At 56.8% G+C, this 17,182-nt stretch overlaps 5 protein-coding genes across 5 annotated transcripts; 2 read left to right on the plus strand and 3 right to left on the minus strand.

Annotated features, from left to right (window-relative positions):
• Nucleotides 1-389: 389 nt before the first annotated feature.
• N657DRAFT_572930 (uncharacterized protein) lies at nucleotides 390-1,808 on the plus strand (the record flags this gene model as incomplete). The annotated part of the gene is made up of 3 exons (XM_062788919.1): nucleotides 390-488; nucleotides 548-1,485; nucleotides 1,544-1,808. The coding sequence occupies 3 exons, from the start codon at nucleotides 390-392 to the stop codon at nucleotides 1,806-1,808; spliced, it is 1,302 nt and encodes a 433-aa protein (XP_062647274.1).
• Nucleotides 1,809-2,011: 203 nt separating this feature from the next.
• On the minus strand, nucleotides 2,012-3,248 carry N657DRAFT_690240 (yippee-like protein). Its single transcript, XM_062797039.1, has 2 exons — nucleotides 2,700-3,248; nucleotides 2,012-2,622 (listed from the first exon to the last, which is right to left on the minus strand). Exons 1-2 carry the CDS (start codon nucleotides 2,796-2,798, stop codon nucleotides 2,389-2,391), a joined length of 333 nt encoding a protein of 110 aa, XP_062647275.1. The 5' UTR covers nucleotides 2,799-3,248; the 3' UTR covers nucleotides 2,012-2,388.
• A 748-nt stretch (nucleotides 3,249-3,996) lies between these two features.
• Nucleotides 3,997-5,733, minus strand: N657DRAFT_573166 (uncharacterized protein; the record flags this gene model as incomplete). Its single annotated transcript, XM_062788944.1, has 2 exons — nucleotides 3,997-5,058; nucleotides 5,116-5,733. The coding sequence occupies 2 exons, from the start codon at nucleotides 5,731-5,733 to the stop codon at nucleotides 3,997-3,999; spliced, it is 1,680 nt and encodes a 559-aa protein (XP_062647276.1).
• A 3,249-nt stretch (nucleotides 5,734-8,982) lies between these two features.
• Nucleotides 8,983-12,003, minus strand: N657DRAFT_663721 (uncharacterized protein; the record flags this gene model as incomplete). The annotated part of the gene is made up of 2 exons (XM_062795205.1): nucleotides 8,983-11,700; nucleotides 11,902-12,003. 2 exons carry the CDS (start codon nucleotides 12,001-12,003, stop codon nucleotides 8,983-8,985), a joined length of 2,820 nt encoding a protein of 939 aa, XP_062647277.1.
• A 52-nt stretch (nucleotides 12,004-12,055) lies between these two features.
• On the plus strand, nucleotides 12,056-16,922 carry N657DRAFT_618286 (uncharacterized protein). Its single transcript, XM_062790540.1, has 4 exons — nucleotides 12,056-12,405; nucleotides 12,505-12,597; nucleotides 12,663-12,721; nucleotides 12,774-16,922. The coding sequence occupies exons 1-4, from the start codon at nucleotides 12,366-12,368 to the stop codon at nucleotides 16,440-16,442; spliced, it is 3,861 nt and encodes a 1,286-aa protein (XP_062647278.1). The 5' UTR covers nucleotides 12,056-12,365; the 3' UTR covers nucleotides 16,443-16,922.
• Nucleotides 16,923-17,182: the final 260 nt, after the last annotated feature.

A 17,182-nucleotide genomic window follows, 5' to 3' on the forward strand; every position in this document is an offset into this window, starting at 1 on the left:
CGGGGCCAGCGGAGCACGGCCCCGGCCGGCGCCAGCCTATCAGTCAGCAAGGCGCCAACTGTGGGGCTTAACTTATCGTCGGGTGTGCCCCCCCCGTCATGCGACACCCAGGGCCCGGCACCTGCAGCCATCCCACAAAGCCGCAGACAACAAGCCAGAGGCAGCAGCTGGGTCCCCCTGCCTCATCGCGCTTCAAAGGGATAGCGAAGCTCTCTATTCACCACCAAATTGAGATACGCGGTGGAAACAGGCCTTGACACTATTGTCCCCCAGCCGGCAAGTCTGGTATTACTCCCGCCGAACCGGCGCCTCTATCCAAGGCACCTCGCCCAACCCACTCCCTCCCTTCCAACAACAACAACAAACTGCCGACCTTCCCCAGCGCGACAATGGCGACTCCAATCATTCCCGCGCGGGCTGTCATCCCGTTCCTGGTGGCCATGATGCTGTTCACGGGCGTCTGCAACACGCTTTTGACCAAGTACCAAGTGCGCTGTCTCTCGCGCCCCTACCCAATACACGGCCTGCAAGCTAACTCTCCCACCAGGACAACCTGTGCGTCCGCGACTGCGACAACCCAAACCCCAACAAGCGCCGCCACTTTGAACAGCCAGTCATTCAAACCCTGCAGATGTTCGTTGGCGAGATGGGCTGCTGGCTAGTCGTCGGCCTGCTGTCCCTCTACCGCCGCTACACCTCTACCTCCACCACCTCATACCAGCCCATCCCCACCACCTCCGCCGCCGACGACGACGAAGATACCGTCAACACCAACCCGCGCGCCGCCGCGGACAACGCAAGCATCCACTCCACCACCGCCCTGAACCCCAACAAGCCCGCGCAACGCCGCTCGGTCCTCCGCGGCTGGCGCGTGACCCTCCTCGCGCTGCCCGCCATTTGCGACATTCTAGGCACGACGCTTATGAATGCGGGTCTGCTGCTCGTGGCGGCGTCCATCTATCAGATGACGCGCGGCGCGCTGGTGCTCTTTGTCGGCCTGTTCAGCGTCGTGTTTCTCAAGCGGCACCTGCACGCCTTCCAGTGGCTGTCGTTGGTTGGCGTCGTGGTCGGGGTCGGGCTTGTCGGGCTGGCGGGCGCGATTCAGCCTGATAAGAAGCACGCTGCTGTTGGCGGGAATGGGATTGCTGGTGGTGAGCATGAGGGTGGAGTGGCGATTGGGGAGGATGCGCTGCGGGTGGTGGTGGGCGTGTTGATGATTGCCGGGGCGCAGGTGTTTACGGCGACGCAGTTTGTGTTGGAGGAGTGGATCCTTGAGAGGTCGGCTATTGAGCCGATTCGAGTGGTTGGTTGGGAGGGCGTGTTTGGGTTTACCGTGACATTGCTGGGGATGGTGGTGCTGCATGCGGCCATTGGGAGGACCGAGGCCGGCAGGTACGGGCCGTTTGATATGGTTGAGGGGTGGCGCCAGTTCTGGCAGCATCGTGCGGTGTTTGTCTCGAGTATCATGATCATGATCAGCATTGGGTGAGTTCCTCTCCTTCATGCCCCCTCCTGACTGATGGTCTGCTAACACGGTTTCTAGTGGCTTCAACTTCTTCGGCCTATCGGTCACGCGCAGCGTCAGCGCCACGTCGCGCTCGACCATCGACACGTGCCGGACCCTCTTCATCTGGATCGTCTCCCTCGGCCTCGGCTGGGAGACGTTCAAGTGGCTACAGGTTGCTGGCTTTGTCCTGCTGGTTTACTTCACGTTCCTCTTCAACGGCATCGTCCAGCCGCCGTTCAAATTCCTCCGTGTGCGCGAGGTTGAGGAGCTGCTTCCTGAAGAGCCCATCGAGCATAACTAGACGTGTTGAGTCGGGTTTGCGGATGTCCATGTACATAGTGGTGAGGAGGCATATCCGTGTGCATACGCTTGGGTGAAGTGATTGAGTTCGGGATTCATCATGTGTGGGGACATATCGGACTGCGGCGTTTGTCTGGGAAACCGTGCAAGAGGAGCATGGGGTTGTTGGCTTTCGGCGTATATACCTTGGCGTCATTGATCTATATCATTGGCTTCAAGAGCATCATCTCGCATTGGAAGAGCTTGATGTACGGAAACAAGAAGGCCTAGTCAAGTTGTGCCCTGCTGGGGCTGTCTTGAGATCATGTCATCTCCTCTGCCTCTACAAAATGTCATGCCTGTCCATAACCCAATGCGAAGCCAGGTCGTCGTGGGAAACCAAAACGCCAAGACCCGCGAAGTGGTCCTATCCCCGATCTGTTCCATGCTCCCGATCCGTGTATATAAAGAAAAAGAACCGACCGGCAGATATCCCCTCTCGTGTGCTGTCGGTCTTGCTAAAATCCACCAGCTACTCCTAACACCATCAATGCATACATTCGTTCCTCTCTCCTCTCCGACCGATCCGCGTCGCCACCCGCTTAACTAACCGTGCAGAGAAGCTCGGCCTCGAGAATGAACTTGCCTTCCTTGTACTTCTCAGTCGACTCGTAGGCCTTGTCGTACTTCCACCCAACCACCTCGTTGCACACGCGGCAGGTGATGTCGCGCACTACGTGCCTTCCCGTCGTCATGTTGCGCTCCATCGGCTCGCCCGCCTCGACGTTGACCACGTTGTTAAAGAGGTAGGCTTTGCCGTGCTGGCCGCGAAAGTTCTGGGAGTGGGTTAGTTCGTTGGGCGCTTGAGATGGAACGACTGAGAGGAGGGGTTGGAAGAGAGGGCAAGACTTACACGGCTGATGATGTCTTCATGGTTGGCGAGGTGGGACTTGCAGGCTTTGCAGCCGTAGATGCGGCTGCTATTGAGGTAGGTGTTGTAGGCAAGACCCATGGTGTTAGCTCCTCAATGAGTTATCGTTCTTCCCGGAACAGGGAAGCTGCTCTTGTGTTTGACTGATAATCGGTTTCTCAGTGATATATGTGTCTGGACGAGTATCGGCTGGAATACGCCAACAGCACGCAGTCGGGTGGATGGTGACGGAGGCTGGCGACGGTGCGGGGCAGCGGGCGTCGTCAAAGCGGAAGCTCCGAGGCGCAGGAGCCGATATCAGCATAGACGTAGGTACTTGTACCTGACCGTGCAGGTTGGATTGGCACGAACAGAGACGAGCTCAGACAACCAGTTTGGAACGCCAAAGTGGCAAATCGGCTCGAGGAAGACGAGGACAATGAGTGGAGGAGGGCTCGGAGCTCGGCGAGCTGCCCTGGGTTAAGCAGTTCGAAGGAGATAAGGTGAGGCAAGGGGCGGAAGCACCGCCAAGTGGCAGCGGAAGCTGTAGGGTATGTTTGGGTTAGTGAATACTTATTGGCGCTTTGTTCTTGCTACGCAAAGGGCAGGAATAAAGAGAGATTTGAAGTTCTCAGATTCAGGACGTCTGTCATCTCTCCGAAACTGTGTCGGGGATGGAAAGATGATGGCCCCAAGACAGCTGTTATCGATCGCCGGAAAACGCCCTGAGGTTCTGCTGGCGACGACAGCTGGCACCTGCCGCCGGCCTGGTGACAGTGATCACCTAGCCCGTACAGGGACCCCTGTTAATTAGTACTCTGTAGTGTGTTGCAGCAGTGGTCGTCCTAAGTCATCAAGATGCCTCTTTGGAACAACAAACGCTTAGAATAGGGTAGCCAACCAGCGTATCACTCTGTGCGCTGGTAAGCATACGGTATCTCCATCATAGCCAGCGTTGAAACCAATTACTATCCACCTCACTTTGGTCAATGACCAACAATTCGTTCACTCCTTGAAATTCGTATGTGTGTTGTCCACAGCATATCTGTACCTCAGCAAACACCGGTCAAATCACATGGCATAGGAGGCTACGGTAAGCTCATATGGAAGTATATACCAATCCACGCTCATGACGCGCGCGGAAAGCTACAGAATAAACATGTACAAGAACAACATCCTCCGGCAATGCCAAATCCGGAACCCTGCTGCCGCGACGGAGGAAGTCAGACAGCCACGTAGACAGAAGATGACACAAGATCCATCATCCAATAATTACACCCAAGTCCCACTCCTTGCTCATCTACCACGAAAACGCCTCCTCGACAAAATCGATATTCCCCTGATACTGCCTGTTCCTCACAGCCCGCCGCACCTCATCACTCAACCCACCCGGCCCACACACCGAGACCGCCATGGTGCCGATCTGGTTCTCCACCTCCATGCCCAGCAGCGTGTCGATGTTGGGCCTGCCGGGGAACATTTGCACCGTCGAGCTGGGCGAGTGGATCTCCTTAGTCGACCTCGGCCGGCTGACAAACAGCATGATGCGCAGTACCTCGCGCCGCTTCTCCATGGCCAGGACCTCCGTCATCCACGGGCGGATCCACTCAAGGTGCTCGGGCGACTGGATCGCCCAGACCAGGATCACCTTGCGCGTCGCCACTGTGCCGTTGCTGTAGCCCCCAACAAGGTCCCGGACATGCGGGACAGCCTGAGTGATGCCGACGCCTCCCGCAAAGAGCATGACGGTACCGTACGAGTGTAACCGGCTAGATCCGCGGTAGGGGCCCTCGACGAAGCAGCGCGTGACCATTTTGCCGTCAGGGTGTGCCGCGGCGCGGTTGTACAGCGTGCTGGTGAACCCGGTGCGGCCGCGGATGATGAAGGACAGGGTGGTCTTCTTCGCGGCTAGCACGTCCTGGCGGCGGATGGGGAGTTTCTCGCCGTCCGGTTGGTCGGCTTCGTCGCTCCAGGCGACGGTGAACGGGTGAGACTGCCAGAAGCCGATGGTCGGCATGTACAGGTAGGCGTGCTGGCCGGGCTTGAAGTTCCATGGACGCGCCATCGTCACCGTCACGCGGCACGCGCCATCGGGAAGGGCTTCTACTAGGGTCTTGGTGCCGCCCGCGCCGATGTTGCGGTAGCCGACGCGGAGCAGGCGGGCGGCGCGGTCGAAGACCCACAGGGAGACGACAGCGTAGAGGTATTTAAGCTGCGGCAACTTCTTCAGGTCCAGGTGGTACCAAAGGCCGAGGACAGAGAGGATGGCAAGGACGATGTGAGCAAGTTTAAAGGTCTCGTAATAGGCATGGCGGAATATACTTGCTGCTTGGATGGAAATGACGACCATGGCGCAGGTTGACTGGAAGTCGTGGTTAGTTCGAGTTCTGCGGTTAACACGGGAATAGGGAGGACAGACAATGAAACCCCACATCAAGAAAGGGGCCTTGAAGATGGCGTTGAAAGCGCCGTCCCAGCGGTCGGTTGAGGCTTTGCTCACAAGCCATGCCAGAGTGTGGGCAACGGCCTCGAGCATCACGATGCGGCCCAGCCACCGGTGCAGAAGGTTGAATGTGTCGAATGAGATACCGAGGAGGTTGATAAGCGGGTTATTTCTGCCAGCCATCAGGAAGAGAGGAATCATGTTGACGACGGCAAGATAGCCCGTCCGGTTCCTAACCAGGGCCGCAACTTGCTTCAGCGACCCAGAAAACTCGATGGTCATGACGCAGAATGCCACGTTGGTTGCGAGATAGCCGAGCAAGAAGACGAGCTGCATCCGAGTAGGCAACGTGCCGACGTTGACGGCAGAGCTAAGGTGAAACTCGCGGTTGTGGCGCTTGCTGAGGATGGGTGCGTATTGCACGTTCTTCTTGAACCACGAGTACTTCTCTGAAGGCTGGGCGAAGTAGCGCTGAGTGTCGTTGTGGAGGCATGTTACAGTCCGGACATACCTCACCAACAGCGTGGTGAACCTCCAAGCAAGTAAAGCGGCCGAGATGGCGCCCAGAACGAGAAGCAAATAGTGCGAGAGCATCTCATTCACAACATCCGGATCGACGCTGGATGTGGCGGCGGTCTGCCCAATGCTCCCTCCTGTCCCTCCTCCTCCTTGCGTAGCTCCCGCAGAGCTTGCTGCCGCCGCTGCGGTGTTTGATGGCGCAGCCATGACGCCTGTCAAAGTCTTTCGAGAATTGCTGGCTTCGTTCCTCTTGAAATTCCTCTCCTTTGCAGCAACCGATTCGCTAGCCCGTTCTGATAACGGGTCGATGTCGAGTCGATATCCTCAAGATGGTGTGTCAAAGCGCTATCAAAGCGTCGAAAATGGCGATATGAAGAATCTAAACAAGAGATCGTAGCGGTTCCCAAAGCTCGCCGAGACCTGCAACGGGGGCTGGGGACTGAGTCTGCTAGTGTCACGGGGTGTCCGTCACGAGATGTTTGCTAAACAGACGCGAGTCGTCTTTGTGATTTCGATTCAGCTGAGCAAATCACTATTTCTGTCTGTCGAAGCGAATGTACGGCGTCGATAATCCCTGGAGAGCCCGGAAGAAGTGAAGATGGTGAAGTCGTCCAGCGGTAGAGTGGCCAGCGGTGAAGAGAGGTCGAGGTGATGCGATGACGGCAGTGACCGCTCGAAATGACGAGCGACACTCTGCACCGAGAAAAGAAGGAGAGCGGCAGGAAAATGAATGGTAAATCGGTTGGCCGGGCTGGGACACAGCCCAAAATGAATGATTCCGTGGCCACTGAAGGGAGAAGGGAGGAGGAAGGGGACCCAGGATCAGGGCTCGGATGCACATAAAGAAGAGGCAGGTCGATTGGCCGGGCCCTCTTTCCTCCAACTTGCGCCTGAAAACCACAACGCACATCGGAGGGCAGTATTACAGTACACGTCACATCCACATCAAGTGGGATTCCGCCCGTGCCATTTACAATCTACGCAGTATTAAAACCGTCGAGCTTGGCACGATGAATCTCGACTTACACGTTGAATATGATGTAGATGTCGCCCTCAGGCATCACTCGTGTTAACCGGAGCGTATCTATCCAACCAACCCACTGCATGTTTCGTCTTCAAACTCGGCAGTTATATCCTCTGGGTTGAGTTTCAAGAGTACACATACGCCGAGATAGATTCCCAGGAGTCCGGAATATGAAGGTGCCGGCAAACAACTCAGATAAACCTGGAAGAGACAGCGTATGGACAACCGCCCAGACCTGAGCGTCCTAGAATGCAGAATTTTCAGGTAAGTCTGTTATGTACGGTACAGGCAAACTTGCAGTTAACACGATCATTGTGAGGCGGGTATGCGCACATCGCCGGTTACCCAAACCTGTAGCAATGCCCGTGGCCGACATTTGGTGCCCAATCGGACGTGACGCCCGGTGTTGTTCCTGCATCTGAAAAGCTGGCAGTCCCCACGTCGGCTGCGGCGATTTGGATGCCAAGGCCCCACCCTCCCGACACTGGCAGCCCCTGAAACAACCCGCGGGCAGGGATCACTCGGCATTGAGCACCTCCTTGCATGAACAACATTCTCTCCCAGCCACTCATAACTCCGAAGGCCATGCGTGTTTACGTGGTCCTTCTCGGAGCTTCCCAATCAAGGCAGTCGACGCCGCCGCAGCCAGCCACTACCCGGCGGAAGGTTCCGTTGACGCCCTCTGCCTGTGGCACTTTCAAACAGTGGACAAGCCTCTTCCCGAGATGTTAATTCAGACATGCAGGTAGATATCATGAACCGCCTGAAATCTGTACACAAAGCATATTTTGTGGTGAGTAGCCCAAGTGACATGCCGTAAACGGACACTCGTTTGACAGCTTATCGCAGCGCTGCCAACCTATCACGAGCAAGTCTGCGCGGGGAGGGCCCAGGCCTTCCATGCGGCCGGCAACCAGCCGCGATGTCGCCCCCTTTCTCCACAAGAGAAATCAAAACTGTACAGCAGCCAGAGTCGCATGCCGACAGGACAATCTGGTGCCACGGCGAGGCCATCCTGGGATGCAAACACACCATCGATAACTATATCTTTGGAAACGCAGAGTCTGCGGGATTTGCCACTGAAACGAGTTCGTCGTCCGTGTAAACAATGAGGGAATCCTCTTCGGCATCCAGATTCACGGCCTCGGCAGACGATCTCGAGTGGCGATCGACGCCGAGACTCGAGAGCAGATCTCCCGTCGAATACAGTTTCTTTCTCTGTGATCTGATAAGTGCAGCTGACGAATCCAGTTCTCGGAGGGTTTCAAACCAGAGGAAACAGGGAACAAAAGAAGAGAAAAAGAGGGAAAGCATATCCTCTGCTCTCCCCGGAGTCCCAACCTGAAACAGCCCCGCTGTCCGCAGCGTCGCCGACAGCTGGCATCCACTCACGTTGCACCACCCCCTACAGCGAACAGTCATTGCTGATGAAGCATTATGGCCAACGGGCGCCGTCACCGGCGTGAACAAGCTTGACAAGACACTCGGCACTAATTGGCGTAACCACCGACCGGAAGGCTTGACTCAAAGTCTCAGTTTGCTCTCACTGCTTGTCACCTTTGTCGTATCAGTCAAGAATAAAGAGGACACCTCATATTCTTAGAGAACGGGTTCATGTAAAATGGCTACCTGCCGCGAGATACACTATATCCAAGGCCAGCTCAAACAGAACCGAGATTTGCCAACCTTTCAACCTACCGTCATGAACCCATGTATCAAATTTGCAACCAGGTCCATGGGGACTCGCTTCGCGGGCCAAGCCAACAATAGAAGCAGACCGGTATCTAACTCACTGTACCGTAGGGTCAAGGCTGAGCCTCATGCCATGTTTGCCATGACTACAGATGTTGATGGGCAATTCTAGACGACCGCGACATAAGACCCATGGGTCTCAGATTCCGTTACACGAGACCCAAATTTCGATATACTATCCCGCCCGCATCTTGATGGCGTCATCCACTGATTTTGCAAGATGTTTCGTGGAACAGTAACCGTCTCATACCTCAGCTTCCTGAGTCGTACTTCTGTTGTTATCCTATATCCTACACCATAACCAAGACACTCAGCTAAACCGCACACCTCTTCGTCCTGTCATAGCGGAAATGCCGAACGACACTACTCATCAAAACCTCCAGCCGGAGCCAAACAATTACACAGTACAGAGTACACCGTACACCATACCCATTCAACCGATATATGGTATCATACGCCCAAACAATCCGCCGCAATACTCCAATCACATACCAACGCTACCCCAAACACAACAACGCCTACCCGCAATCTCTGCTGGAAGGAGAACCCTACAGAATGCTCAACTCATCATCGCTCTCCCCTCCCCCGTCCCCATCATACCCCCCGTTCCCCCAGATTGGCCTGCATCTCTCAACAGGCTGTAGATACACCAGCGACGCCTTAGTCACCCTCTTCCTCGCTTTGATAGCATCAGTGCGAAACCGAGCCGGTTTCTGCCAGTTCCTCCTTTCCGAGCACTTGTCTTTCCCATTGTTGTGGATGATGTCGTCGTTGGTGTTGATGTTGTCAACGTCAAAAGCCAGCTCGTCTCCGTCTCCATCGCTGGTGATGGGCCTCGACAACCTGCGTGGACGGGCGGCGAGGAAGCCTCCCGCAGGTGTTGGCGGGGCATTTTCCAGTTTGGCGCTGGGGGAGATGGGGTCGGTTTGATCTGCGCGGTCGACATCTTCGTCGTCGTCGGAATGTGGGCGTCCTTCTGACGCCGGGTTCGGGTCTGGATCCGAAGGGATCGGCAATGCCTCGGTGTTGGGCGATAGTGTATCAGTGGTCTCAGTTTCATTGTCTGTTTCAGACGCAGAGCCATCGCTTTCGTCATCCGCTGGTGGCAATCCTGGATTGGCACCGCTGTGTTCTGTTTCTGATTCCGTTTCTGATACATCCCCGTTCTCGTCCGCCTCCCCTCCGCTGCACTCCGCCTCTCGTGCTCTCAGGCCCGGTCTGCGTCCGACCTGGCGGAGCTCAGTCCCCGGCGTAGCAGCAACCCACTCACTGATGCCATCATCCCACCGTATCCCGGAGAACGAGGCAGCTTTCTTCTTCCCCTGGATACCGCTACCGCGGGCCTTTTGCTCGGGGGTGACGCAGCCATCCGCCATGCGAGCTTGTTTCTCCCTCAGAGCCTCGGCGTAAGCGAGATCTCTAAGATCTCCCGTGTGCTCTGCCAGCCGAAACGCCCCGTCCACGCGCATGTTGCTCAACGCGCCGCCTGGTAGCTCCAGGGACTCCAGCTTGTCGCAGAACCGTGAGAGGTAGACGTGCGGAGCGAGACCAGCGCCACGGCTGCACGAGTACGCCATGGCGCTCATTAGGGCAATCGTGGCGTCGTATTGGAGCATGAGGCTGGCGTTGCCACGGCAGTGTTTCACACCTCTCCAAGAGGCTTCGAGCGTGGATGCTGGGGATATAACTGAGCTGGAAGGCCCTTCGATGGAGAGGAAGGAGCACAGCGCGAGGAGATAGGTGCCGAGCTTCCTGCCACCAACTTTGCGGCGTTTAAGGTTGAAAGAGCAGGTGCTTACAATGTAACTCATCCTTCGGCGAAGGGCGGTTGCCCGGGTTGCTGAACAGGTCTCGTTGCTTTCGCTCAATCTCTCCTCGCTGAGGAGGACAACGGAACCGAGTGCCGCAACGGCGCTGACGAGTGTTGTCTGTGAATCTCCTCGCAGCCGCGTCTGGGGAACGCCGCGTGGCTTTGTGGGTGTGGCGAGCTCACAGAGCAGCCCGAGGATGATGATAACAAAGTCCACGGTATCCTGGCAAGGCTTCATCTGTGTGATCTTGCGGACGGTCGACGGCCATACCCGGGTGAAACCCTGATGCAGGATCCAGTCGGCTGGTAGCAGCCCGTCGGCCAGCAGGTCGGCCAACATCCTCGGCATGATTGAGGTCCCTGATGGGTCACAGGCATTTAGTACCTCGAGTGGCCAAAGCCCCGGGTGGTTGAAGGGGTGGGTGAGCTCGTAATAATCGGTAGAGTGAGGCTTCGGATACTGTCGGACCAAAACAGCATCAAGGAGGCCCTTGAACTCGGTAGGCGGCATATATTCGAGGCACACCCGAATTAGTAGGTCTGCTACCGAGCGGTCGAATAGTCCCTCTAATACGGCATCCTGGAGAATGTGGACAGCGTGAGCTCGAACCACTAAGCATAGATGTCTCCATCCCCCAACAGCACCCAGCGACTCAAGCTCCGAGTAGATTTCGAAGGACACGCCAGCGCCCTGTATCGCTGACTTGGTGCCGTTTGCATCGGCCTCCACCCTCTCCCACTCCTCGAGCCCTGCGATGTAGGCTGGCACCTTCCGGAGACACATGGCCAGCAGCGACTTGGCGCTGGCCGCTCGGTTCTTCTGCGGGGAGGTCGACCGTAGCAAGTAATCGAGAGCCCGGAAGACAGATTCAAAGAGTCCATGTCCTTTCGGATCAATGATGGGGCGGATACCAGTCAATTCCATCTCGAAGATGCACTTGGTGCTACAGCCGCTGCGTGAGTGACAACACCGGCTTGCCGGTCCTGGGTCCTCTTGGCATGGCTCATCTGGGGTCTGGGCTGGGGAAGAGGGCTCGTGGTTTCTGATGCGGCGAAGGAAGGGCGTGGGCATCACGACATCTTCAGGCGCTCTGTTGCCAGTTTGGCGCCGCCGCATGCGCACATTCCGCTGCGGTGTGCATGACTGAGTGTCTGATGATAGACTGCGTGATGCTTTTCGAGAATACTTCCGACATGGTTTCTTGTCGCTATAATCTGCGTCGTCGTAGGGATAGCTCCTCTTGCCGAGCACAGTTTGTCGAGGCTTGGTGCTCTGGTTAGCAGCTGTTAACAACCAAGTCGAGGCACTCCGCTCCTTGTCCTTTCGCAGGGCAGCGATATGGGTGAGGAGCGGACGGAGTAGCCGGTGACATCGTGTGGCTGTCCAAGGCTGTGATGACTCCAAGCTTGCTGTCCTCGTATTCTGCTTTGAGTGGTTGCGATGCCTCGGCGATGCCTGTGAGCCTGAGCATGGCCGTGGGTGATCCTCCATGAGCTCCCTAGGCACTCACTGCGGAGCGCAATGTGACGCAATAAGCAATTTCTTGATGAAAAGAAAATTGTTCAGTAAGTGAATGGTTTGTTGATGGACGTGACACAATGTGTCCAAAAATGTGCCAAAATCGCTGTTTCATTCTTTAGGTTCCACGATGTTTACTCCATTGCCCCTTTCGGCCTTGGGTAACTCGAAGTGGGGTACCTCCCTGCTCAGGAGCCGGGTCTTCCCGCCCGCCCGACAGGCCGGCGTCCAAGTCCTCATCATAGGCCGACAAAAAAAAAATAAGTTCGGCCGAATCGCAGAAAATTCACCACCCAGACGACCGAGACAACAATCCTTCTCCTGTCCCGTCCACTGTCGTTTTCTTCAATCAGGTGTCCGGCAGTTTCTTCTAGGCCTTTGGATTCCCAATTGGGCCGTGTCTGCCATTTTTCCCTCTCTATTTGGGACTCTCTTCGCCCTTTGCTGCAACACTTGACATCCTTTGCATCTTCCGCATCTTGCGTCTTTTGCTTCAAGAGCAGGTCTGCAACGTCGGCTGGCCTTCGATCCTGTAATACTTGTATAATCGCTCCGCCACTGCTCGGAATACTACGATATTACACACCAAAACATAATTTATCATGGCCGATGCACCGTCCAACAACGCCGCCGCCCAGATCAGTATGTGTGCTTGAGCCTGCACGACCTACAGACCCCCTTTGTTGCCAGACACTGTGCGGCCGAGCCCGCGGACTGACCAGCCTTCTCACTGTTGCTCAGACGACCCGGCGCACGAGACTCCTGCCGCGCAGGACACGCCCACCGAAAACCCGGTAGAGCAGCCGACAGAAGACGGCACAGAGCAGCCCGAAGGTGTGTCAGGACAACATCTCGACACTTTCGACCTTACTGGTCATTGCCCTCTAACTGCTGCCTAGATGCTCCCTTCGTCGTGAAGATTATCCTTCCACACGACACCAACCCGTTGGAGCTCCCGGTATGTTGGGTATCGGTTGAGAGGAACCCGGAACTCATCTGACACAAATTAGGTCTCGCCCCTGGAGCAGATCCACGAGATTCGCCAGTCCGTCATCGAGCACCCGGTTGCCGTGCAGTACTCGTGCTTCCACCTCGAACACAACGGGCAGCGCATCAACGACTTCGTTCAGGTCTCGGACGTCGAGGGGCTCGCCGCCGGCTCCGAGCTGCGCGTCGTGGAGGACCCATACACAGAGAAAGAGGCCAGGATCCATTTCATCCGGATCAGGGAGCTGATCGGCGCCGCCGGAGATCGCACCGACACTGCGCACGGCATCCTCGCCGGCGCGTCCATTCACGACGATGTTGTAGCAGCCGCGGCCGAGCAGGCCGAGAGGGACATTCAGCCTTATGACTTTAACACGACGCCGGACCTCTCTGCTCTCCTCCCCAAGGAGACCGCGCCAGCACCCAAGACGGTCAAGCTCATCACCCTCTCAGCATGGAACCCACCCCCTGCGCAGTGGAGGCAGAAAGGCCACTTGCTCTACCTCGCAGTGACCACGAACGAGGGCGAGCAATACCATGTCACTGGCCACGTTGGAGGCTTCTTCGTCAACAACTCCAACAAGGACAAGTTCAACCCGACACCTCGGACCGACGCCAAGGGCGCCTCAGCTCATTCGCTGCTTTCCCTCCTCGAGAAGATCTCAGCGTCCTTCAAAAAGTCCTTTGCCGAACTTCAACAATTCACCAGCACCAAGGAGCCTCTGGCAACCTTCCAGATCGGGAATACCGTCCCCTCGGCTCCTTGGATCGTTCCATCTGCTTCGTCGTCCCTGTCCGCCCATGTCGCCGATCCGACTCGTTCCCAAGAGACATTCCTGTTGGGAGGTGCCGAGAACACGGATTCCTTGAGAGATTGGAACGAAGAATTCCAGTCTGCAAAGGAGCTTCCCAAGGACACCATCCAAGACCGCGTCTTCAGGGAACGTCTGCTGGCCAAACTTCACGCTGACTACAACGATGCTGCTGCTCGCGGTGCCGTGCTGGTTGCCCGTGGCGAGGTTGCGCCTCTCAACCCCACTGAAGGCAAAGATGCTCAAATCTTCGTCTACAACAACGTCTTTTTCTCCTTTGGCGCTGACGGTGTTGGCACCTTCACAAGCGAGGGTGGGGACGAGGCTGCGCGTGTTGCCACAGGCAAGGATGTTCTTGGCGTCAAGCTCGTGAACCAGCTCGACATTGACGGCCTGTACACTCCCGGCACTGTTGTTGTTGACTATCTCGGCAAGCGCATTGTCGGGCAGAGCATCGTCCCGGGCATCTTCAAACAGCCCGAGCCCGGTGAGAACCAGATTCACTACGGCGCTGTTGATGGCAAGGACGTGGTAGCTGCTGATCAGAGCTTTGCGCCCTCCTTCGAGAAGCTGGCGCAGTCTCTGCGCATCAAGAAGCACGCTGTTTGGGACAGGGAGAACAAGCGGTTTGACCTCGAGGCTAGCGTGGAAATGAAGGGCCTTCTTGGCACCGACGGGCGCAAGTACGTGCTGGACCTGTACCGCGTCACACCGCTGGATGTCGCCTGGATGGAGGAGAACGGCCCTGAGGGCGCCGAGTATCCTCACCGGATGACGGTGCTGCGCCCGGAGCTGGTGGAGGCGCTGGGTAAGCAGAAGGCCCGCGACTTTGTCAGCGCCGAGCTGCAAAAGCGTGGTGCCTTGAAGAAGCAGGGCGATTCTGCTGAGGAGGCGAAGGAGGAGAAGGCGGATGATGCTGAAAAGACCGAGGAGGCCAAGGCGGAGGGCGAGGAGGGCGAGGTGGAGGGCAAAGATGCTGACGCGGTCGAGAAAAAGGAACAAGAGAAAGCGGATAACGACCGGATCGACATGTCCAACTTCAAGTTCGCCTTGAACCCTGACGTCTTCAGCGGCCAGGACCCGCAAACAGACGAGGAGAAGGAGGAAATGGCTAAGGACGAGCAGGAGGTCCGGGATGCGTGCACTTACCTCCGAAACACCGTTATCCCCTCGCTCATTCGGGATCTCAACGAGTCGGACATCAGCTTCCCCATGGACGGCCGGTCACTCACCTCCCTACTGCATCGCCGCGGCATCAACTTGCGGTACCTCGGCAAGCTGGCGTCGCTTAGCGACAACACCCGCCTGGAGTGCTTCCGTGAGGTCTGCATTCGCGAAATGATTGCGAGGTCATTTAAGCACGTCGCTGCCAAGTACCTCAAGACCCTGCCCCTGCCGCTTACTTCGGCCTGCTTCTCTCATCTCCTTAACTGCCTTCTGGGCACCGAGTTGAATCCTAAGCCGGTGGCTGAGATCGACGAGTCTTACCGTGCTCTCTTCAGCGAAGCGGATCTCGCGTTCGAGAAAGTCACGCCAGAAAGCCTGAGGGAAGAAATTCAGAACGAGGCGACCCGCAGGTTCCGGTTTGTCCTGCAGGATGGCTGGTGGAGCCATGTCAGGCATCTCCAGCTGCTCCGCGAAATCTCCCTGAAGTTGGGTCTCCAGATTCAGATCAAGAACTTCCAGTTCGCCCAGCCGGCCGAGCCTCAGCCCGCGCCGCAAACGAACGGCCAACCCCAGGCTGAGCCCGCTAGCAAGAAGAAGAACAAGAAGAAGTCTCGCGATGGGTCGCCGGCTGCCGCTCCGTCACCCGTTGTGGCGCCGCACACATTCAGCCCCGAGGACTTTGTCAACGTTGTGCCCATCGTCAAGGATTCTTGTCCTCGCAGCGCTCTGGCCGAGGAGGCTCTTGAGGCTGGTAGGCTCTCGATCTACCAAAGCCAGAGGAGACTTGGTGAGGACCTCCTCCTCGAGTCCTTGTCCTTGCATGAGCAAATCTACGGCCTCGTCCATCCCGAAGTGGCACAGATGTACCACACGCTTTCTCAGCTGTTCTTCCAGCTGGATCAGAAGGATTCCGCGGTGGAGCTGGCCAAGAAAGCTGCCATCGTCTCCGAGCGGACAGTTGGCCTTGACTCGGCCGAGACTGTGCTGAACTACCTCAACCTCAGTCTGTTCCTCCACCAACGGGGCGACAGCAAGCTTGCGCTGGGCTACGCCAAGCACGCACTCAACATTTGGAAGATTATCTACGGCCCGGACCACCCCGACACCATCACCACCATCAACAACTACGCCGTGATGCTGCAGAGTCTCAAGGCATACCACGAGTCGCGCCGATGGTTCGAAGAGTCCCTTCGCGTCTGCGAGAAGGTCTTTGGCCGCCAGTCCGTCAACTCGGCGACCCTCCTCTTCCAACTTGCCCAGGCCCTGGCTCTCGACCAGGACGCCAAGGCCGCCGTTGACCGCATGCGCGAGAGCTACAATATATTCCGCAACGCCCTCGGCCCGGAAGACAAGAACACCAAGGAGGCCGAGCACTGGCTCGAGCAGCTCACTCACAACGCCGTCTCCATCGCCAAGCAGGCCAAGGACCTCGCAGCGCGCCGCGCCCGCGCCGGCTACCGCTTCACTTCGCGGGGCGCCAGCGTCGGCACCTCGGCTACTGGTGCCGGCTCCGGCGCCGCCGCCGCGACCCAGCTCGCGGGCAAGCCGACGCCGCCGCCGTCGATGGACAGCCGCACCATTGACGAGCTTGTGCGGTATATCGAGGGCACGGATAAGAAGTCGAGCGGCGGCGCTGGAGGCGCTGGTGGGAAGAAACGCGCTGGACGGGGCAATCCTAAGAGGAGGGGCGGCGCTGCCGGGGCTAGTGCTTAGAGGGCCACTTCCTTGGAGGTCGTTTTGCCCTGCTGATGTTAGGCGAGATCTATTCTGCTGTGTGAGTGGGAGGCCTGAATGGGGTTGCCCAATTCGATTCAACGACCTTGCTGTATCATGTATCACTAGTTTATGTCTATCCTCTGGTTTTGTATTTGTAAATATGGGATGCAAAATGGGGCCGATGGGTGGCTGTGGGAGATAGTGAGGATGGAGGAACATCATCTTGCTGTTTTTGTTGGCGGGCAGCTGGGGCAGGGCAAAGTAAAACAGGCAGCTCCTTCTACTCGATCATTTTCGTTGTTATTATCACATCATTGCTATGTGTTGCACAGCGGCGGTGGAAAAGCGCTCGGGCGGGTGACATTTGAGTGGGCACGGATGTGGGACAGAAGCACCGGCGTCCCGTGGTTGCAAAGGGAAAGAGATATGCTGATAGAGCCTGGTCAAGCGAGGGTTGAGGTGATATGCTTATAATGGAAACACATCTTCACTCTTCAAGTTTACCTACAAGAAGCATTCAGCCTAGTATACTTCGTAGACAAGCGTATGAGATAATGTACCTTATAACCGCCATCGCCAACACATGATGTATGCTTTAGAACATACTTGAACATCTCCCTTCGAAGGATGGCCTGCCTAGCAATCCTGCCCTTTCCTGAGACAACAGGACCGGGTTGATCAACTAACATTATCTCGAACTTGACACTAACGAACGACTAAGCGGCCGCATCTAGTTC

The sequence above is a fragment of the Parathielavia appendiculata genome, assembly GCF_033297405.1.
Source record: "Parathielavia appendiculata strain CBS 731.68 unplaced genomic scaffold N657scaffold_6, whole genome shotgun sequence".
Classification (NCBI taxonomy): Eukaryota; Fungi; Ascomycota; class Sordariomycetes; order Sordariales; family Chaetomiaceae; genus Parathielavia; species Parathielavia appendiculata.

Coding starts and splice junctions, on each gene's coding strand:
- N657DRAFT_690240 (XM_062797039.1), bottom strand. CDS start 2,798: ATGGGTCTTGCCTACAACACCTACCTCAATAGCAGCCGCATCTACGGC. Junction 2,623..2,699: donor ATGAAGACATCATCAGCCGT/GTAAGTCTTGCC, acceptor ACCCACTCCCAG/AACTTTCGCGGCCAGCACGG.
- N657DRAFT_618286 (XM_062790540.1), top strand. CDS start 12,366: ATGGCCGATGCACCGTCCAACAACGCCGCCGCCCAGATCA. Junction 12,406..12,504: donor CAACGCCGCCGCCCAGATCA/GTATGTGTGCTT, acceptor ACTGTTGCTCAG/ACGACCCGGCGCACGAGACT. Junction 12,722..12,773: donor CCAACCCGTTGGAGCTCCCG/GTATGTTGGGTA, acceptor GACACAAATTAG/GTCTCGCCCCTGGAGCAGAT.